Source organism: Pseudophryne corroboree, chromosome 10 (assembly GCF_028390025.1).
Source record: "Pseudophryne corroboree isolate aPseCor3 chromosome 10, aPseCor3.hap2, whole genome shotgun sequence".
Taxonomy (NCBI): domain Eukaryota; kingdom Metazoa; phylum Chordata; class Amphibia; order Anura; family Myobatrachidae; genus Pseudophryne; species Pseudophryne corroboree.
Genome location: NC_086453.1, coordinates 350,158,883 through 350,181,828, shown reverse-complemented (window position 1 = coordinate 350,181,828; position 22,946 = coordinate 350,158,883). Strand labels below are relative to the sequence as shown.

At 46.4% G+C, this 22,946-nt stretch overlaps 1 protein-coding gene across 7 annotated transcripts in view; it reads left to right on the top strand.

The window, feature by feature from the left end:
- Positions 1-22,946, top strand: part of LOC134966714 (CMP-N-acetylneuraminate-beta-galactosamide-alpha-2,3-sialyltransferase 4-like) — a 269,028-nt gene that overhangs the window by 205,346 nt on the left and 40,736 nt on the right. The window contains exon 1 of one of the 7 annotated variants that reach the window (XM_063943673.1): positions 13,753-13,928. The exons of 1 other annotated variant lie outside the window; for it this stretch is intronic. In XM_063943673.1, coding sequence (XP_063799743.1) covers positions 13,854-13,928 — 75 coding nt within the window. In that variant the 5' untranslated portion in view covers positions 13,753-13,853. 5 more of the 7 variants (XM_063943678.1, XM_063943680.1, XM_063943679.1 and 2 more) reach the window with 5 other exon arrangements.

The following is a 22,946-nucleotide window of genomic DNA, read 5'->3' as shown; positions in this document are numbered from 1 at the left end:
CCGCTACCGCTTTGCTCGGCACAGATTATCATTCCAATTGTAGTCCACGTGGATCATTAAGTATGAAAAGGTTAAAAAAAAGATAAAAATCGTGAAAAACTCATGTCGACCTGTCGACCTAGAACATGTAAACCTAGAGACCCTGTCGACCTAGAAACCCTGTCGACCTAGTTACTGTCGACCTAGAGACCGGATCCCGCTGCTTGTACTGTGAATAGCCATTTTACATTGGATTGGAGAATTCTCAGGAACATATTCATAGCAATAATTAATGGATTAAAATTGTGCTGAGCGTGCGGTGGGAGATGGGGGGGCGCTCATTTCACCCAGCGGGTGAAGTGAACGACCCGCTAGATTGGCCTGCACGCCAGGCCAATCTAGCAGCAGCGATAGCGATGCGCGAGGCTGCGCATCGCTATCGCTGTATGGGGTACACGCGGAGCGATCCTGCTTGCTTAGAATATCGCTCCGTGAGTACCCCCCTTTAGATTTATGAGATGGGAGTGTCTGGCTGCGGTCAGTATTGTCCATTGTCTGCCAGAGCTGCCATTTAAATATGGAGACCTATGAAATGCTCAGACCTCTGGCTGCATTGCAGGTAGTGTGTGTTCTGTCACTTGTACGGTCAGTATACTGTATGTAGTATGTTTCCTGTGTTTACCAGTTGATATTGCACGCAGACAGCAAATAATCATACAAGGTTTGTGGTTTGCCAGCCCAGTGTTGTTACAAACAAGGAATAACCAGGGACCAGCAGTAAGTTCCCAGGAGCGCTATAAATGTTGCTATGTTACAAGAGTTACTTGAGGACACGTCTGGTCTGGGAATATGTGGCGAGTATCTATACAGGGTACGGTTTCAATCAGTCTGCCCATCTTTGTGTTTACATTGTGTTCAATTGATTTGCAACAAAGCAAAGAGCTGTATGTGACGTTGTTGTGTGCAGCCCAGTGACTGATGAGCCCTGTGCTGTCAGCTTCTGCATCATTGGGTGCAGAGAGATTAGACGGAGCAGAAAATACTGAACACCTGATATATAGACCTTAGAATTACATGTAAGGTAACCCCAATTTGCTCACTGAGAATTCCTGATACTGGAACAACTCTCTGAAATCTCCCGTTGAATATCACAAGCACATTGTCGCCATGTGACAGATATGTTCTGGATACAGATGTGTCCTCGCACAGCTATCCTGTTTGCACCATTCTTGGGAAAAGGGAGTGGGAAAACGACTGCACCAGTATTATAATATATTGTGTTATTGTTCTACGGACCCCATATTACTTTCTATTTCATAAATTTGAATTGATTATGGGGGTGCTGCCACACACCTTGGTGTTACCAATGTTAGGAAACTTGTTTATCAGGAAAGGGAAAGAATTGGTTTTGGATGGCGCACAAAAGTAAATAATCAAATACATAAAACTTTTATTCTATTTTATTTAAGAGACCTGAAACTGTGAAATATTAAAACCAACATACAATGACAAGACAAAGTGTAATATGTATTTATTAAAAACACACGCTGTACTCAGAGTATCGTGCACTGCTCCTTTATTTAATTATTTGGTACAGTGACCTCTATAAATTTTATGTGTATTGTCAGATGGTATGTGAATAAAGACCTGTCTCAATATCCGTGTTGCAAATAGTCTCTTTTTATGCCAGTTACCTTTAACCAAGCTCTCCACTGTATTATAAGATCTTATATCTCGCAGGGAATTTTCAATGTGTCTTTATTATTACACTCAATCACTGTGAGATTTTATTAGCTGCTGGCTGGTGATCCCCTATCTCACCTGTCCACTTATACTCTGCCAGGTACATGCATATAGGCCCTCATTCCGAGTTGATCGGCCGCAAGGCGAATTTAGCAGAGTTACACACGCTAAGCCGCCGCCTACTGGGAGTGAATCTTAGCTTCTTAAAATTGCGACCGATGTATTCGCAATAATGCGATTACTAACTACTTAGCAGTTTCAGAGTAGCTCCAGACTTACTCTGCCTGTGCGATCATTTCAGTGCTTGTCGTTCCTGGTTGACGTCACAAACACACCCAGCGTTCGCCCAGGCACTCCCACCGTTTCTCCGGCCACTCCTGCGTTTTTCCCGGAAACGGTAGCGTTTTCAGCCACACGCCCCTGAAACGCCGTGTTTCCGCCCAGTAACACCCATTTCCTGTCAATCACATTACGATCGCCGGAGCGAAGAAAAAGCCGTGAGTAAAAATACTTTCTTCATAGTAAAGTTACTTGGCGCAGTCGCAGTGCGAACATTGCGCATGCGTACTAGGCGGATTTTCACTGCGATGCGATGAAAAATACCGAGCGAACAACTCGGAATGAGGGCCCTAGTCTTAATTTCAAGGTTCTGCTATTAATCTTATGTGTTGCTCAAATGTGCCGTAGCAGGTAAGGTGGTATTAAGTGATTGTCACCCTAAACAGTCAATTAGGATTCTATCTCATTGACTAGTGCTCTCAATCCTCGTAGTCAGGGGTCTGGGACTGAGGATAGACAGCAAAAAGGTCGACAAACCTTAGGCCGACACCAATTGGTCGACACACCTTAGGTCGACATGGGCAAAAGGTCGACAGGAACAAGGTCGACATGGAAAAAGGTCGGCATGAGTATTTTTTTGGGGTGTCGTTTTCTTCGTAGAGCGACCAGGAACCCCAATTAGTGCACCGCGTCCCCTCGCATGGCTCGCTTCGCTCGCCATGCTTCGGGCATGGTGCCTTCGCTCCGCTACCGCTTCGCTCGGCACAGATTACCGTTCCAATCGTAGTCCACCTGGATCGTTAAGTATGAAAAGGTTCCAAAAAAGAAAAAAATCGTGAAAAACTCATGTCGACCTTTTTCCATGTCGACCTTGTTCCTGTCGACCTTTTGTCCATGTCGACCTTTTGTCCATGTCAACCTAAGGTTTGTCGACCAATTGGCGTCGACCTAAGGTTTGTCGACCTTTTTGCTGTCGATCTGGAGTCCGGATACCGTAGTGAGCAATGTCAATGAAATATGATAATCTATTATCATGAAAAATATTGTGTCTCACTGTTGGTACCTTCCACCTTGTTATTACAGTGATCACGGCTTAGAATCTCAGCTTAAATGACATTCACTTATTATACATATATTATCTCTGGTGTGCTAGGTATATTCCTTTATAACACATCCAGTTATTGCCAGGGAATAATAATTTATTGTGAGAGATTGTTCAAGGGGATCCACTGCACTATATTCGCAGCTTTAAATTAAATTAGATAAGTTGAGACATTGAAATATTTCCTCAGTATTTAGAGTAATATATGAATTAAATTCTCACTGGAGACTTGGTTATTTAAGTAACAAATATGTTGCAATTTTTTCTGTGTAGAGTCTGCAGGTTACTGGGTGTCTGTAATGGTTATTAAGTATCAGCATCCGGCCATTTCTCCTCAGGTTGTTACAAAGTCATTTATGAAATGTTCTGAGCAGCTGCATGCAGCTGAATGCTGAGTAATGACAGTGATGGTTTCCTATAAGAAAGCAGGAAATTCCAGTTTATAGTCTCTTATATTATAGTGTTCAATCCACTGTAAGTGGTTGCCTCTAGCTGAATGCTCAGTATTCTTAGGAGAGAGCCAGTGTTTAGTACTATATAGTAATGATTATAATGTCATTTGCAATATATCCCCCGCAACTGCATAGGATTAATTGCTGGATATGATCAGCGCTGATCTGCCAATAATTGGAGAGAGCCATGGCTTCATACCCCATCATACTATATCTGCTGTATGCCTCTATAATACACCATAGACGTCTCTGTACATGAGTATATTAGGCACCGTGTCTCACTCCAATGTTAGGATTGATAATTAACTAGCTGCCTGCACTACCCAGTATTGGACTCGACATCCCTCTACACTATGAGTATATTCTTATCTCAGTCACATTAAGACATATCACATATGATTAGCATGCACACATAATTTCTACTCTGGTACAGCGTGAACCGCCGACGCGCGTTTCACAGACTGTTTTTTCAGGGCTCCTGTTTGCACCGTATGGAGTGAGACGCCTGGCGCAATCCCGTGCATTTCTTGATACTTCTCCTCAGTTTTGCACCTTAGTTTGCACATAGGGGGTGTGCGGCGGAGCGCCTGCAAAACAAGATCAGCCCTGGACCTACGCTCCGTGTGCGTTGATTCTAACGTTAGAGGGACGGCTTTTTGAAGTCACACACCCGCCCAGCGTTCGCCCAGCCACGCCTGCGTTTTCCCCGGCACGCCTGCATTTTTCCAAACACTCCCTGAAAATGGTCAGTTGCCACCCAGAAACGCCCACTTCATGTCAATCTTCTTGCGGCCGACAGTGTGACTGAAAACGTCGCTAGAACCTGTGCAAAACCACAATTCTCTTTGTACCCGTACGTCGCACGTGCGCATTGCGGTGCATATGCATGCGCAGATTAGCCGTTTTTTACACTGATCGCTATGCAGCGAACAACGGCAGCTAGCGATCAATTCGGAATGACCCCCATATAGTGTACTGGCTACTTAGAATTCATTTATTATTGTCTGGTTAACATGTCCAGGGCTGAATTCAGAGCGCCATATATATGGGACGCTAATACACTCTCATTGTGAGCACAGAACTAAATGCTAAGTTTCCTGTATTCCTATAAGTTGCACACATCTATGCACCCTCCCGCCACTCACCATTTACTGTACTGAGAATTTGTTACATTGCCATCATCAACCACACACTTGCACCAGTCGTATCATTGGTGCAAGAGAACCATCTGAATCACAGTGGTGCTTTGGGAAATCCCAGTGTCTTGCATATGACCTGGGAATGTAGACTAGCATCCAGTCCAAATGACCGTTTCCAGATATCTGATAGAAGAGTAGTTGCCTCTCCATCTTCCAGTGTCCTGCCCTTAGAAAAGGGGAGAGAGTCTCCCTGCCTGCCAATGTCCTGCACTCTGAGCAGAGAGTAATGTTTCTCTGACTGCCAGTGTCCTGCACTCTGAGCGGAGAGTAGTGTCCCTCTGACTGCCAGTGTCCTGCACTCTGAGCGGAGAGTAGTGTCCCTCTGACTGCCAGTGTCCTGCACTCTGAGCGGAGAGTAGTGTCCCTCTGACTGCCAGTGTCCTGCACTCTGAGCGGAGAGTAGTGTCCCTCTGACTGCCAGTGTCCTGCACTCTGAGCGGAGAGTAGTGTCCCTCTGACTGCCAGTGTCCTGCACTCTGAGCAGAGAGTAATGTTTCTCTGACTGCCAGTGTCCTGCACTCTGAGCAGAGAGTAATGTTTCTCTGACTGCCAGTGTCCTGCACTCTGAGCGGAGAGTAGTGTCTCTCTGACTGCCAATGGGGGGTCATTCTGAGTTGATCACAGCAGTAACTTGGTTAGCAGTTGGGCAAAACCATGTGCACTGCAGGTGGGGCAGATGTAACATGTGCAGAGAGAGTTAGATTTGGGTGTGGTGTGTTCAATCTGCAATCTAAATTGGAGTGTATAAATAAAGCAGCCAGTATTTACCCTGCACAGAAAAAAAATAACCCACCCAAATCTAACTCTCTCTACATGTTATATCTGCCTCCCCTGCAGTGCACACAGGGACGGATCTAGACTTTTCTTTTAGGGGGGGCAGTTTATTTATTCCTGACTCCTCCCCTACACATTACTATTCCCACTTCTCATACCAACGGTCCATTAATGCTCTAAGGAACATATAAAGCATTGCCAGGCTGCACATGTATTTCTTATGTAACACACACACACACACACACACACACCGGGCACATGTAACTACTAACACACCGATGGGCGGCACACAATGCCATAGGTGGGGGTGACGGCATGTGATGATAGCAGATGGGGCTAGGGGCCCCAGGGACACGGATGATGGGGAGGGATGTCAGTGCAGCCACACACCATCACCCGGCAGTAGCCCCCACCTCGTGTAAGTGGGCGTGGTTATGACTGTTAGGGGGGGGGGGCGTTCGCCCTGTTCGCCCCCCCCCCCCCCCCCCCTGGATCCGGCCCTGAGTGCACATGGTTTTGCCCAACTGCTAACAAAGTTCCTGCTGCGATCATCTCTGAATTACCCCCCTTGTCCTACACTCTGAGTGTAGAGTAGTGTCCCTCTGACTGCCAGTGTCCTGCACTCTGAGCGGAGAGTATTGTTTCTCTGACTGCCAGTGTCCTGCACTCTGAGCGGAGAGTAGTGTCCCTCTGACTGCCAGTGTCCTGCACTCTGAGCGGAGAGTAGTGTCCCTCTGACTGCCAGTGTCCTGCACTCTGAGCGGAGAGTAGTGTCCCTCTGACTGCCAGTGTCCTGCACTCTGAGCGGAGAGTAGTGTCCCTCTGACTGCCAGTGTCCTGCACTCTGAGCGGAGAGTAGTGTCCCTCTGACTGCCAGTGTCCTGCACTCTGAGTGTAGAGTAGTGTCCCTCTGACTGCCAGTGTCCTGCACTCTGAGCGGAGAGTATTGTTTCTCTGACTGCCAGTGTCCTGCACTCTGAGCGGAGAGTAGTGTCCCTCTGACTGCCAGTGTCCTGCACTCTGAGCGGAGAGTAGTGTCCCTCTGACTGCCAGTGTCCTGCACTCTGAGCGGAGAGTAGTGTCCCTCTGACTGCCAGTGTCCTGCACTCTGAGCGGAGAGTAGTGTCCCTCTGACTGCCAGTGTCCTGCACTCTGAGCGGAGAGTATTGTTTCTCTGACTGCCAGTGTCCTACACTCTGAGTGTAGAGTAGTGTCCCTCTGACTGCCAGTGTCCTGCACTCTGAGCGGAGAGTAGTGTCCCTCTGACTGCCAGTGTCCTGCACTCTGAGCGGAGAGTATTGTTTCTCTGACTGCCAGTGTCCTGCACTCTGAGCGGAGAGTATTGTTTCTCTGACTGCCAGTGTCCTACACTCTGAGTGTAGAGTAGTGTCCCTCTGACTGCCAGTGTCCTGCACTCTGAGCGGAGAGTAGTGTCCCTCTGACTGCCAGTGTCCTGCACTCTGAGCGGAGAGTATTGTTTCTCTGACTGCCAGTGTCCTGCACTCTGAGCGGAGAGTATTGTTTCTCTGACTGCCAGTGTCCTACACTCTGAGTGTAGAGTAGTGTCCCTCTGACTGCCAGTGTCCTGCACTCTGAGCGGAGAGTATTGTTTCTCTGACTGCCAGTGTCCTACACTCTGAGTGTAGAGTAGTGTCCCTCTGACTGCCAGTGTCCTGCACTCTGAGCGGAGAGTAGTGTCCCTCTGACTGCCAGTGTCCTGCACTCTGAGCGGAGAGTAGTGTCCCTCTGACTGCCAGTGTCCTGCACTCTGAGCGGAGAGTAGTGTCCCTCTGACTGCCAATAAGGACATTTTATTTTCCATATAAATTTCTCTCAAAAGCAGAAAATAGGTTTAATTATACCCTACTGTACATGTATGTTGGGGTGCAAATGATATGGGACATGTATGTTGGAGTGTAAATGACGTGGGGTATGTATGCTGGGGTGTAATTGATATTGGTCATGTATGCTGGGGTGTAAATGATGTGGGATATGTATGTTGAGGTGTTGCATTTATGTAAAATGTTTTTGTTTTGTTTTTTAAACTTGCAGATGGGAGTAGCCAGTGGTTTGTTTTCTTTAATAACATTTTACGAAACTTTTTAAAACAACAATGGAGACATTTTAAAGTACCCCAAAATGCTGTAAACACTTTCATTTTTCCTTTTCATTTTTCCTTTTCATTTTCATTTTTCCTTTTTATTTTCATTTTTCCTTTTATTAATAAAAGTTGTAAAAATCAACAAAGCATTTGATCCCTCATAACCGCCTCCAGTACACTGATAACAGCCACTAGCAGCCGTCTATGCTGCTAGGGCTCTTACTTGCCACTTTTTGGGGGTTCAGGATGATTTCCCCACTCTTTCATCCTCTTCAAATACCTTACACAGCTTATGATAGTGAGAGCACTTGTTGAGATTATCGCATAAACTGCGCATCAATGCAGTCTCGTGGCTAGCTGAAAGCGGCCTTACAGTCAGTTTGCTTTTACGATGACTGTATTCATAAGCTGTTAATTATTTTGACTGTTAATTTAATATAAAATGTTTTTTCTTTCTACATCAACAGCCTTAAAGGCCCGTACACACTGGCCGATATATCGGCCGTTCTCTTGAGCGGCCGATATATCGCGGGTCCGTCGGCCAGTGTGTACGGCCAATACGTCTGTGAATTCCGTCGTTCACAGACGTATCGCGTCGGCCCCACAGCACAGCCGACGGCCAATATATCTACCGATATATTGGCGCGTCGCTGTGTGTGTATGGCGGTCGGCCGACCGTCCGTACACATGCTGCGGCGGCCGGCGGTGATTGACAGCTGAACTGGGCGGGCGTGTGTACACGCCCGCCCAGTTCATGACGTCAGTCCCCGACGGATCGGGCAGTGTGTATGCTCAACACGCAGCCTAATCCGTCCATAGATATATCTGCAGATCAATTGATCTGCAGATATATCTTTCCAGTGTGTACCCACCTTAAGAGCCTGTTAATGATAGCGCCTCTGACACACCCTGCCAGTTTATCAGTCTTCCTGTTCATCAGCTCTTGTCTCGGACGGGTAAGGTGATGAAACCTCCATCGTATAATATGTTAAGTACTGAAGACAGCTGACAGCCTTTGTTGTGAACACAAAACTCAGGGCAGGTTGTTGGCAACTAATGTAAAATTGCCATTAGCAATATAGAGGAACTCTCATAATTAACAGGATAATAATTACTGCAATCTGTCAAGTATGTAGCAATTAACAGTCTGACAGGTGATACACTCCCCCCCCCCCCCCCCCCACACACACACACACACACACACACCTATCTTTTTCACACATCTCTGATCACTCACCAAATTTTCAACAGTGTATATACTGCTGCACCTGTGTATAATGTCCACATGTATATACTGCTGCACCTGTGTATAATGCCCACGTGTATATACTGCTGCACCTGTGTATAATGCCCACGTGTATATACTGCTGCACCTGTGTATAATGCCCACATGTATATACTGCTGCACCTGTGTATAATGCCCACATGTATATACTGCTGCACCTGTGTATAATGCCCACATGTATATACTGCTGCACCTGTGTATAATATCCACATGTATATACTGCTGCACCTGGGTATAATGTCCACATGTATATACTGCTGCACCTGTGTATAATATCCAAATGTATATACTGCTGCACCTGTGTATAATGTCCACATGTATATACTGCTGCACCTGGGTATAATGTCCACATGTACTGTATATATTGCTGCCCCTGTGTATAATGTCCACATGTACTGTATATACTGCTGCACCTGTGTATAATGTCCACATGTATATACTGCTGCACCTGTGTATAATGCCCACATATATATACTGCTGCACTGTGTATAATGCCCACATGTATATACTGCTGCACCTGTGTATAATGCCCACATGTATATACTGCTGCACCTGTGTATAATGCCCACATGTATATACTGCTGCACCTGTGTATAATATCCACATGTATATACTGCTGCACCTGGGTATAATGTCCACATGTACTGTATATATTGCTGCCCCTGTGTATAATGTCCACATGTACTGTATATACTGCTGCCCTTGTGTATAATGCCTACATGTATATACTGCTGCACCTGTGTATAATGTCCACATGTCCTGTATATACGGCTGCCCCTGTGTATAATGTCCACATGTACTGTATATATTGCTGCCCCTGTGTATAATGTCCACATGTACTGTATATACTGCTGCCCTTGTGTATAATGCCTACATGTATATACTGCTGCACCTGTGTATAATGTCCACATGTCCTGTATATACTGCTGCCCCTGTGTATAATGCCCACGTTAACCCACAAGCCCATATATTGTGTGCAAGTTTTGCTCTGATACTAGCCAGTCATTCCTGATATATAAATATATGTGATGTAGGTACACTGCAGTCATTTATGGCTAGTAGACCATACAAATCTTATATATACCTCCAATAACTGTGCTGCCTGCACAGGACTTGTTACAAAATATACACCCGGTTTACAGAACATGTGGCGTCGGGTAGTATATGAATAAAAAGAGAGGATAGACTGTGCCAGGTACTGAGAGTAATAGGTCACTTACAGGATGGTAAGAGGCGCTGAGCAATTGTTTTTTTAAGGATCATTGTCTTCCGAAACGGTTCCTATATGTGAGTAACACGTCCGGAATGTCTGTGTAGCGACTTGTGTTATTTCTGTGGCAGGGGAACAGTCTGTAGTAATTTGATGTCTTCTTTATTACCTGTTTCTTTTTTTTTCTCCCTGGAAGAGAATAATTAGGATGTTCTAGATAGTAAACGGACTATGCTGCAGCCAAAAGCAAACCTGAATAAGTACTATGGGGCCAATTCAATTGTTTTATGCTGCGACTACCACCAGGGGGCACAATTGTTGCTCCGTTTAGACACCCAGCAGCCGCTGGGCTGACATTTTTTCTCGCAGCCTCCTGAGGTGCGAGAATGTGTGTAAACTGGGCACTTTGGATGCCCAAACACAATTGAACTATGACAATTGTTCAGGCGTCTGAAAAGTCCTGTTTAGACAATGTTTAGACGCCCAAAACAATTGAATTGGCCCTTATGTGTTACTGTGGGGCCCTGGAACATTGCTGTTATAGGACAAAAATATGTGTTTTTGATGTTATCATATAATATGGAAAATGTTCTCTCTCATGATGTTGGACGCAGGAGGTAGTTTAGTTTATAACTTATATTATATGCGGGATGCTGGAAGAGATTGGTGTCATTTGTTTTGCGGGATGCTCCCACTTTCAATTGCAGTTTATATACTTTTGAGCCTATCACTGGCCTAGAGGTACTGCCCATCCTTTAGCTCTGCTCTACCAATCCCCTTTTCATGGTGGTTTCACCTGCACCCTGGATCAGATTGGGAACCAAAAGTGGCCCTGGAAAAATCTGTAGAAGTGACCTCACATGGTCATCACCAGAAATATAGGGCGGTATTCAATTGTTTGAAAAGTCAGTTGGGTGTCTGTTTTTTCCTATCTAATAAACAGGAAAAAACAGACACCCATCCGACTTTTCAAACAATTGAATATCCCCCACACAGTGAAACCATGGCGGCAGAACCACCCCCTACATGTCGTCAAACAAAGCGCTTGCATCAGCCCGCCGGGTGTATTCCCCAGGGGTCCTAGACCGATCTGCTCCTGCCTCCTCCTTTCAGCATAATGGAATACAGTATGTTCTCTAGTGCACAGGTTCTCAAACTCGGTCCTCAGGACCCCACACGGTACATGTTTTGCAGGTCTCCTCACAGAATCACAAGTGACATAATTAGCTCCACCTGTGGACCTTTTAAAATGTGTCAGTGAGTAATGAATTCACCTGTGCACCTGCTGGGTTACCTGCAAAACATGCACTGTGTGGGGTCCTGAGGACCGAGTTTGAGAACCTGTGCTCTAGTGCATCATTGTTCCCTGTGTAGTGTGTGGCTTGGCATAAGTGTTGTCTATGGGCCTAATTCTGAGTTGATCGCAGCAGCAAATTTGTCAGCAGTTGGGCAAAACCATGTGCACTGCAGGGGAGGCAGATATAACATGTGCAGAGAGACTTAGATTTGGGTGGGGTGTGTTCAAACTGAAATCTAAATTGCAGTGTAAAAATAAAGCAGCCAGTATTTACCCTGCACAGAAACAATATAACCCACCCAAATCTAACTCTCTCTGCACATGTTATATCTGCCCCCACCTGCAGTGCACGGGTGGTCTTCTGTATACCGGCGGTCGGGCTCCCGGCGCTCAGTATACCGGCGCCGGGAGCCCGACCGCCGGCATACCGACACTTATTTTCCCTCGTGGGGGTCCACGACCCCCATAGAGGGAGAATAAAATAGTGTGGCGCGCGTAGCGCGCCACCGTGCCCGTAGCGTGGCGAGCGCAGCGAGCCCGCAAGGGGCTCATTTGCGCTCGCCACACTGTCGGTCAGCCGGCGGTCGGGCTCCCGGCGCCGGTATGCTGGGCGCCGGGAGCCCGACCGCCGGCCAGCCGTAGTGAACCCGCAGTGCACATGGGGGGTAATTCCAAGTTGATCGCAGCAGGATTTTTGTTAGCAGTTGGGCAAAACCATGTGCACTGCAGGGGGGGGGGGGGGGGGGGGGCAGATGTAACATGTGCAGGGAGACTTAGATTTGGGTGGGGTGTGTTGAAACTGAAATCTAAATTGCAGTGTAAGAATAAAGCAGCCAGTATTTACCCTGCACAGAAGCAATATAAGCCACCCAAATCTAACTCTCTCTGCACATGTTATATCTGCCCCCACCTACAGTGCACATGGGGGGTAATTCCAAGTTGATCGCAGCAGGATTTTTGTTAGCAGTTGGGCAAAACCATGTGCACTGCAGGGGAGACAGATATAACATGTGCAGAGAGAGTTAGATTTGGGTGGGGTGTGTTCAATCTGCAATCTAATTTGCAGTGTAAAAATAAAGTAGCCAGTATTTACCCTGCTTAGAAACAAAATAACCCACCCAAATCTAACTCTTTCTGCACATGTTATATCTGCCTCCCCTGCAGTGCACATGGTTTTGCCCAACTACTAACAAACTTGCTGCTGCGACCAACTCAGAATTACCCCCAATGAGTGGACTGTTCTGCTGGTCTACGTGCAGTTATACTGACAGTAAAGAAAATGACTTTGGGCTGCTGATATTTTTGAGCATTACTAAGCCAGGGCAGATGAAGCCAATGGTCAGTTAACAGCGCCGGAGATAGCGCAGAAAGTGGATGTTGTACCAGTATCTAGTATTATAGTACAGGACAGACTGAATCCTCTAGTCTAGTGGTTCTCAAACTCGCTCCTCAGGGGGATCCGGTCTGAAGATCGACAGTGTCTAGGTCGACAATGTTTAGGTCGACCACTATAGGTCGACAGTCACTAGGTCGACATGGATGGAATGTCGACAGGGTTTCTAGGTCGACATGTCCTAGGTCGACAGGTCTAAAGGTCGACATGAGTTTTTCAATTTTTATTTTTATTTTTGGATTTTTTCACACTTAACGATCCACGTGGACTACGATTGGAACGGTAAAGTGTGCCGAGCGAAGCGGTAGCGGAGCGAAGGCACCATGCCCGAAGCATGGCGAGCGAAGCGAGCCATGCGAGGGGATGCGGTGCACTAATTTGGTATCCCGGTCACTTTACGAAGAAAACGACACCAAAAAAATATATATCCTCATGTCGACCTTTAGACCTGTCGACCTAGCACATGTCGACTTAGAAACCCTGTCGACCTTCCATCCATGTCGACCTAGTGACTGTCGACCTATAGTGGTCGACCTAAACATTGTCGACCTAGATACTGTCGATAAAACGAACCACACCCCTCCTCAGGACCCCACACAGTGCATGTTTTGCAGGTAACCAGCAGGTGCACAGGTGTATTAATTACTCACTGACACTTTTTAAAAGGTCCACAGGTGGAGCTAATTATTTCACTTGTGATTCTGTCAGGAGACCTGCAAAACATGCACCGTGTGGGGTCCTGAGAACCGAGTTTGAGAACCTGTGCTCTAGTCCAGGCATTCCCAACCGCGGTCCTCAAGGCACACCAACAGTGCAGGTTTAAGTGATATCCAGGCTTCAGCACAGATGGTTAAATCAAAATAACTGAGGTACTAATTAAGTCACCTGTGTTAAAGCCTGGAGATCACTAAAACCAGGACTGTTAGTGTGCCTCGAGGACCGAGGTTGGGATTGAATGCTCTAGTCCATTCTCTCCAAGCTGCTGGATTTTGGAGGCTTCTCATCCAGTCCGCTCCCTCCCTGCCTCCCCGTGCTCCCCATGTTGCTGGACCTTTGGCCATCTCTCGTCACTGCAAGTGTTGTATTCCAAGTAATTGGAAAGCTGTGTTCAAAGGTGCTCATCCAGATTTGATAAATATACTTGCATGTGTATGTGAGGTGAGTCTTTAACTTGTCACCAGCTCAAAACCTGTAGAATTTGCACTACACGTATGTCAGGGGGAAGCAGTTAACATACCGACTGTCAGAATCCCAGCATTCAGGGGACCGACGCCGGAATCCAGACAGACGTGGGCTATTACCACTCGTTTGGTGGGTCCACGCCACCAACCGCGTGGGAATATTACCTGTGGCAAGCGAACCAAGCTAACAGGCCCAATGGGTGGAGAGCCCGCGAGGGGACTCGCAGCCGGGATTCCGGCACACAGGCTATCTGTATACTGACAGCCGGCATCCTGTCTGCCGGTAAAACCGGACCCGTGTCAGGTGTACAAGTGTGTATCCTTTCATGCCTGGGAATTGCATATGGAATGTGACTAAGTGCTAGTTTGTGTCAGTTTGGTGTATTGTAATGAGATCACACATGTAATTGTGTCAAATCTTCTTGTTGCTTATGTTGGACGTATGCCCTCTTTCATTTCATCAACTGAGGATGAGCCCATTCTGGCACCGAAGTCTGAGTCACTGGTGAAACCTCCTTTTAAATGTAGGTGATCAGTCAGACTTCACTCAGTAGTTTCCTTCTCCATAAAGAGCACCGTTCTGTCACAGGACATTGAATGAACCATCTTCAGCTGCAGATGCTAACAGACGGGAGCAGAACAGTGGTGAGATGGCTTCAGTAGTGTGACCTGTACACCGCTCTGTAATTACCTTCTATCACGCTGGTTACTGTGCTTTTCCATGAAGTGAGGCTCGTAAGATGAGCATATGATAAAGGATTGCCGTTTTCTATATTCCCGTATGCCTGATTGTGCACCTGCAGTTTGTTTCCGAGCTTACCAACTTGGTGGTGGTTAATTGTGTGTCTTTGCCCCTATTCTCCTTTTCTGCGCGTCATGTTTAAGCCTCTCGATATGTCACCGCGTCATACAGTCCTGTGTGTTTTTCAATTGTATTTTCAGTTCGTATTCTTCTCCTGATTGTGGAAGCCAGAGCCGGGGGATTCCGATCTATTATTTTTTTTATTCTTTTATCTCTGACACCTTCTGTTCTTACCGACTCATTTAGCCGTACCAGTTGTCGTGTGCCATAATGGGGGGAATTCAATTGTTTGAAAAGTCGTTTGGGTGCCTGTCTGTTTTCCCCCCCTATCTATTAGATAGGAAAAAACAGACACCCAACTGACTTGTGCCCTAAAGGGTTTAAGGCATGGGTCTTCAACCTGTGGCCCTCCAGCTGCTGTGAAACTACACACCCCAGCATGCCCTGCCACAGCTTTGATATTAAGATATGCTAAAACTGAGGCAGGGCATGCTGGGATGTGTAGTTCCACAGCATCTGGAGGGCCGCAGGTTGAAGACCCATGGTTCAAGGTGTACCGTTTTGTGTGTTGAAGTCGGCAACTTTTTGTTATTGTTTTGCTGTTGTGGAACTACAAGGCCCAGCATGCCTTTCTGAGCACTGGAGATGACTGTGGTAGTGTAACGGTGTTTCAGTATGTGACGTGGTGGAAGTGACCAAGTGCTCTTTGACCGCAGATTCCACTCCAAAATGACTAAAGGGCCCTACACACTATGCGATCCGCCGCCGATCTGCCCGACGGCAGATACGGCCGACGGGCGACCCGGCGGGGGTGAGGGCAGTGACGGGGGGAGTGAAGTTTCTTCACTCCTCCCGTCACCCGGCTCCATAGCAGTGCAGGCAAATATGGACGAGATCGTCCATATTGGCCTGCACGCACAAGCGACGGGGCACCAGCGATGAACGAGCGCGGGGCCGCGCATCGTTCATCGCTGGTGCCTCACACTGAAAGATATGAACGGTATCTCGTTCTTTAATGAACGAGATCGTTCATATCTTTCATTAATATCGCCCAGTGTGTAGAGCCTATTATATTTTTTGTTTACGTTTTTTTAAATTTGTTTGAGGTGTTTTATTTTTGTTTGGTTTTTATTTAATTTCCCTTCTCCTCCCACCTTGTTTTGTTCTGATATTTTTGCTGTTTCATGCTGTGCTGTTTTTGTTATATTTTATTTTTGTGTGGAGGGTTCTCCAGTGAACTGTCCAGCTCCCTCGTATTGTCTCATCCGTTTCCTGGTTGAATTCTTCTGCTGTCATACCGTTCTGTGTTTGTTTCTCACGTTTCACAATATGCCAGATATCTCACTCCTTCTACCCCTGCATGTCTTACAGGAATGTACCTCATGTGTTCACCAACCACCTAATAATTGTATCAGAATGCTATGTAGTAACAGGGCAGGACCGCTGTATGTTGTGCAAGTCTGTTATTTCGCAAAGAGAGAGAAAATATGCACACTCCACGATACCAAGAACTGCTAGTCAGAAAACTTCAATATACTCTGCAATCTAACACAGAGCAAATACCAGGTTCTTGGAGTACTTGTTTGCCAAAAAATACTAGCCCACCAACCAGCGTCGGTATCCGTTCATATGGTCGACCATGTTATGGTCGACAGTCATTAGGTCGACCACTATTGGTTGACATGGACACATGGTCGACACATGAAAATGATCGACACATGAAAGGTCGGCACATGAAAAGGTCGACATGAGTTTTTTAACTTTTTTTTCTTTTGGGGAGCTTTTTCATACTTTACGATCCACGTGGACTACGACTGAAACGGTAATCTGTGCCGAGCGAAGCGAAGGCACCATGCCCGAAGCATGGCGAGCGAAACGGTGCACTAATTGGGGTTCCCAGTCACTTTACGCAAAAAACTACACCCAAAAAAGTTAAACTCATGTCGGCCTTTTCATGTGTCGACCTTTTCATGTGTCGACCATTTTCATGTGTCGACCATGTGTCCATGTCGACCATGTCAATGTCGACCAATAGTGGTCGACTTAATGACTGTCGACCATAACATGGTCGACCATTCATACCGGAACCCCAGCGTCTGGGTGACCTCATCTCTGATGGGTCTCTAACACAAAGTTTAATCCGGTATGCGGGACAACAACAAGACGGCAAGAGACAGTCACCCCAGGGCAGGACTACAGTGAAAAGCTAAGGTGTTAGGGGGTCTATTTACTAAGCTGTGGATGGAGATAAAGTACCAGGCAATCAGCTCCTAACTGCCATGTCACAGTCTGTGATTGAAAAATGACAGTTAGGAGCTGATTGGCTGGTACTTTATGTCCATCCACTTTATCTCCATCCAAGGCTTAGTAAATAGACAACTTAAGAAGGAAGCAAAAAGTTATGTATTAAAAAGTAAAAACACAGGTGGAAGGTGTTAAGAAAAAAAACAAAAATAAAAAGAAATATATAAACAAATTAAAAAAAGTGTAGTAGTGGTAGGAAAAAAAATATTCAGAATGTTAAAAAGTGCTAAATTATATGTGATAGCGTGCCACCACTAGGCAGCCTGGCCACACCATCCCAGGGTGTAGTATGTTATGCCGGCTGTCGGGCTCCCAGCGGCCAGCATACCGGCGCCGGAATCCTGACTGCCGGCATACAGACAGCTGGGCGAGCGCAAATGAGCCCCTTGCGGGCACGGTGGCGTGCTACACGTGTAACGCTATCTATTCTCCCTCCAGGGGGGTCGTGGACCCCCAAGAGGGAGCACAGCTGTCGGTATGCCGGTGGTCGGGATTCCGGCGCCGGTATGTTGGTCGTTGGAAGCCCAGCTGCTGGCAAACTGAAGACCACCCAGGCCCCGAACCCATCCCTTAAACTGACAGATTGTACACATTTGTAGGGCTTACCTTCATTGCGCATTTAGGTTCAATATGCAGTCTGTGAGTACCAGAGGCCCATGCTAGTTAAAGTCAATCAGGGCAGTTGGGAGGGGTGCTACTCCAAGTGAAGGAGTCCCAGCCTTCATGTGTACACAATATTGAATATATGGGGGAAGGGGATCCTGGACTGCAAACCCTAATTACATAAATAGTAAGATGTGCTACCATGCTGGGACTTGTAGTTCTTTGTGGCAGTCCAAGATCCCCTCCCCCAAGTCTGTGATTTGTAATAATTTTTTCCTGTTGCTGGAACGTCACTTTGATTTCCGAGTAATTTCTTTTGAGTTTGAAATATTAATACTTTTTGTTTATTTTTGTATAACTGATATCCGTGCACAGGCGCTAGGCATTTACAAGTGTAATAAGTGCTTGTTGCAGTGTCGCACTGAATTGTGGGTCATATTTCCATATATTTAAATATGAAATTAAAAGGAAAGAGCAGGTCCTCGTAGCAGGTATGTAAAAAATGTGCAGCGAGTCAATGTTACCTGTGTGTACTTTTATGGTAGCATGTGTGAAAGAACCGAGGGTGGTGGAGGGGCTTCAAGCTGTAGTCCTAGCCGGTTTTACTTTGACTGTGTGAACTGTCTGTCATATATTTGTGAAACAGTATCAAGGGATGCCCTAGTGCAGCTCTTGTAACGAATAGCACCTCCTGTATTACTATCTATACGAGGGGAGTGCTCTTAGTTTCCGGATGTGGCAGTGCATAGGTAGAGTAGACACAATCTTACTGTCAGGTTGTGATCTGTAATCTGTGACCAAAGTTCTTGTTAAACGTCAGGGCACAGAGCCGGATATACAAGCAGCACTGCACACCAAAGACGTCAGCATGTTTGCGTCCTTCACGGACTCGTTATGAAGTTAGAGTTGTGTATGAACCTAACTGAACACACGTATAAGGTCTATTTCCCAAAACCCATACCTCAATACACCCCAATTTCTCTGCTCTGCTGAGAGCCGTGATAAAACTGATTCTGCAGAAGGGGCCCCGAAACGGAGTCACAATGTACCACAATGCTTGGTCCACCGTCCACCCCAAGCCACCATGTCGTCAGACCATCACAACCCACCAACATAACATTAGATGTCCCAATTGCAACAGCTACTTCTGAGATTTTCACATGTTCTTTCATCAGTGGTCTGAAGTGGTGACCTGACGCAGTAGTTGGGGGTTGGGCAATTTGGTCAATAAAAACATCAGGTTTCTCAGTTATGTACGTAGGCTGCAGCTTTTGTGGCGGCCCAAGTTAATCAAGAGTCCAGCTAGCACAAAGGTAGAGGATTTGTGACCTTCATCTTTCAAGTACAGGGTTGGGTTTTACGAGGGATTCTTTGTATTAGTGTAATTTTCCGAGAGTTGTCTTGTTGCCAGAAAAGCTGGTGCATAAAATGATACTGGGTGATAGGCCCGGCCATCTGTATTTGCCTTCTGGGTGTGAATAACTGGATCTTATGTTAGACAAAGATACATGATCTATCATTCAGCGCTGCCAATACTGGGGAAGGTCACATTTCCCTATTGTGTTTGCTGTATACTCTCTAACTTTACTCTCTGGCGGAGAGTTTTAAGTCTAAGTCGCGGAGAGAGGAAACGGGTTCAGCTAGGCTTGCTGGGAGTTCAGGAAAGCGGGACTGTGCCAGGTAGTGATATAGGGGTACATTTACTAAGCAGTGATCAGAACAGATAAGTGAGCCAGTGGAGAAATTTCCCCATCAACCAATCAGCAGCTGTGTATAATTTTATAGTATGCAAATTATAGATGTTACTTCAGTGCTGATTGGTTGCCATGGGCAACTTCTCCACTGGCTCACTTCTCCGCTCTTATCACTGCTTAGTAAATGTACCCCATAGGAAGATAGGGAGTTGAGCGATGGCCGAACTTCTCTGTTACGTGCATACGTCACCAGTTACGTGAACGAAGGGAGAAAGATAGGATGTGTGTATAAAGTAGCGTATTGCTGGGCTGATGTTGGTGTATGCCTCATATCTGCAGTCAGTGCTGGAACCCTGGTCTGAGCCTTACACCGTTTCATGGCGTAGTCCCTCCCCGTTCATTCATGCCTCCTCGCTTGCTATCTGCGGGTGCGGCTCAAAGAACTTGGCTCGGTGCCAGTGTACACGGCAGGATTATCAAAGTGATGATACCTTTATCTTTCGTAAACTTCAATTTTGAAAGAGCTGCCCCATCTCCCATCTGGGTGATACACCTACTGTAAATACAGAAAGCATAACAGGCACTGTCAAGTCTGTCTGACTTTTCTCAACTTCCAAGGCAGCTTTAATGTGTCTCTCGCCGGGCTCGCAGGATGCTCTTGGCTCTGGACAGGCTTCTGGCAGACGATGGTAAGAGAGCGACGGTTTTGGCCGGTTACGTTGTGGGTGATGCTGACTGCGGCACTTAGATTATGTGGCTGCTGACAAGATGCCTCCTCAGGCCGCTTGTGCAGTCCTGCAATCTGGAAACGAGGAAGGTTTTCTCTGTCAGTATGTTAATTGCAGAGTGGGGGGGTTTGTCTTTTCCGATGCCAGGGGGGGAAAATTCTGCCGCCGTCGCACATACACAAGGTGCCAAGAGCTTTCGGTTTCAGAATTAATGTCTCTGCCTGCACCGGTCTCTGCCGTCGGGAAAATGATCTGACTATGAGAGATGTCATCATTTGATGGAAATTACTGCTGAAGTCTTAAACCAAAGGGTTTGTTTTCAGTCTGTGGTCTGAGTGTTTCGCTAATGGAAACTGAACAGTGCTGTATGGAATTTTCTCTAGCAAGCCTTTATATATTAATGATCTAGAAATATAATATATGTACCTATGTTTGTGTGTGGTGTGAGGAAGCGGTTCTACTGATTATTTCTCTCCAAGCTCTGATAGCCAGGCCACCTTCCGCTTGCTTGTACCTCATGTCACCTGTCTGTCTCCCTCTCCCCCTAGATTGTAAGCTCCTTGAAACAGGGCCCTCTTCCCTTCTGTCCTCACAGCCCCCTTCTCTTGCACTTCAATTACAGCTGTCTCCCACTCAGTGACTGTCTATATCTGCATTTCCTCCTGCTCGTGCCTGTTCATCTCTTCCAATGGCTGCCCGTCCCCAGTAGTACGCCAGTTTATTTCTTTGCTTCCTGCTATAGTGTGTACTGAAAACGGTTCCGGTATGAATGGTCGACCATGTTATGGTCGACAGTCATTAGGTCGACCACTATTGGTCGACATGGACACATGGTCGACACGAAAATGGTCGACACATGAAAAGGTCGACATGAGTTTTTTAACTTTTTTTGGTGTCGTTTTTTGCGTAAAGTGACTGGGAACCCCAATTAGTGCACCGCGTTCGCTCGCCATGCTTCGGGCATGGTGCCTTCGCTTCGCTCGGCACAGATTACCGTTCCAATCGTAGTCCACGTGGATCGTAAAGTATGGAGAAGTTCCCCAAAAGAAAAAAAAGTTCAAAAACTCATGTCGACCTTTTCATGTGTCGACCTTTTCATGTGTCGACCTTTCATGTGTTGACCATGTGTCCATGTCGACCATGTCAATGTCGACCAGTAGTGGTCGACCTAATGACTGTCGACCATAACATGGTCGACCATGTGAACAGATACCACTGAAAACTGTGGCGCTAATTGTTACCTGTGCTCTGTTTTAGTTTTCTGTGATGTACAGATGGAGCCTGGCTCATCTATTCTTCTCTGCTGCACCACGGTGCACCAAGGCTTATTAGCATAAGCCTTTCATCTATTGTTCTCAGCTGCAATACAATACAGAGAGAACAATACAGCAGGGGATTAAGTCATTACAGCAGGGGATTAAGCACTGGCTCACTTAATCCTATTACAGGGATAGATGAGCAGGGCTCCATCTGTATACCCTGTATTGTTCTGTGTGTTGTATGTACGGCGCTGCGAAACACTTGTGGCACCTTATACATAAATGGTGGTAATAATAATAATAATTCGTCCCCCTATATCACTCATAACAGAGTACCAACTTATAACCTTCTGTCATTTTTCAAAGACATGGGTCTATGTACTGAGCCACGGAGAGAAATTAAAGTGGACGGAGATAAAGTACCAGCCAATCAGCTCCTAACTGCCATGTTATTACAGGCTGTATTTTATTAATGACACTTAGGAGCTGGTTGGTTCGTACTTTATCTCCTTCCACTTTAATTTTCTCTAAGGCTTAGTACATAGACCCCATAGTCTGAGTAGTGTCTGTTCCCCTTCTATGTGCTCCCCTTCTGCATCTACACAGATGAAGACTTCTTATTGAAGTCTTCACTTTTCTTCTAAAAAGCTCTTCTCAGGGCTGACCAGCGCAGCCCCTCTGTTATGTGCCTGCTATCTGCGGCACCAACTACAAAACTGATCTCCTGTGCAGGGAGGTGGGGTTATAGAGGAGGCGGCGCCATGCATTCTGGGAACAGTCAAAGCTTTTCAGCCTGTCGGTGCCTCGGATCAAGATCCTACTCTACACCCCCTATGTCTTTCCTTGTGGAGCCCAGTGTACCTCGCAGAAAGAGTTTTAACAAAGGTAAGTTCTTACCTTAAAACTCGTTATTTGCCATTTGTCAAAACTGTGTTGCATCTGATTATCTGTCAGATGTCTCAGCAGCTCTGTAGTTTTCTTCTTTACTGCAGTATCTCATGTTCCCCAGAGTCCAAATTTTAATTTAGGGAAAAGAAAGAAGAAGGTGCTAGGTCTGGTGAGTATGGAGGGTATGCTAGCACTGCAGTCTGTTTCTCGGCCAAAAACTGCTTCACAGAGAGAGCTGTGTAGCCCGATGCTTTGTCCTGATGGAGGATGAAACCATTTTTCCACAACTCTGGCCTCTTTCTTCTAATTCTGTTCTGCGAAGTTGCTAGAACATTTTTGTAGTAATGTTGATTCACTGCTGCGCCTTCTGGTGCCCGGTCTTCTAAAATAACACCCTTGCTGTCATAGAAAACAATTAACATGGCTTTGAATTTGCTTTGACGTGCTTTCTTCATTTTTGGTGATGATGGCCTATTCCAGTGCATGGACTGGCATATTGGGGGTCATTCCGACCCGTTCGCACGCAGGGGTTCATCACTGCAGTGCGAACGGGTCGGAACTGCGCATGCGCGGCGCGCATCATTTTGTTGCCGGACAGCAACCAGAATAAAGAAGAAAGTGATCGCTAGCACGATCGCAAGAAGATAGACAGCGGGGAGGCGTTCCGGGGCGT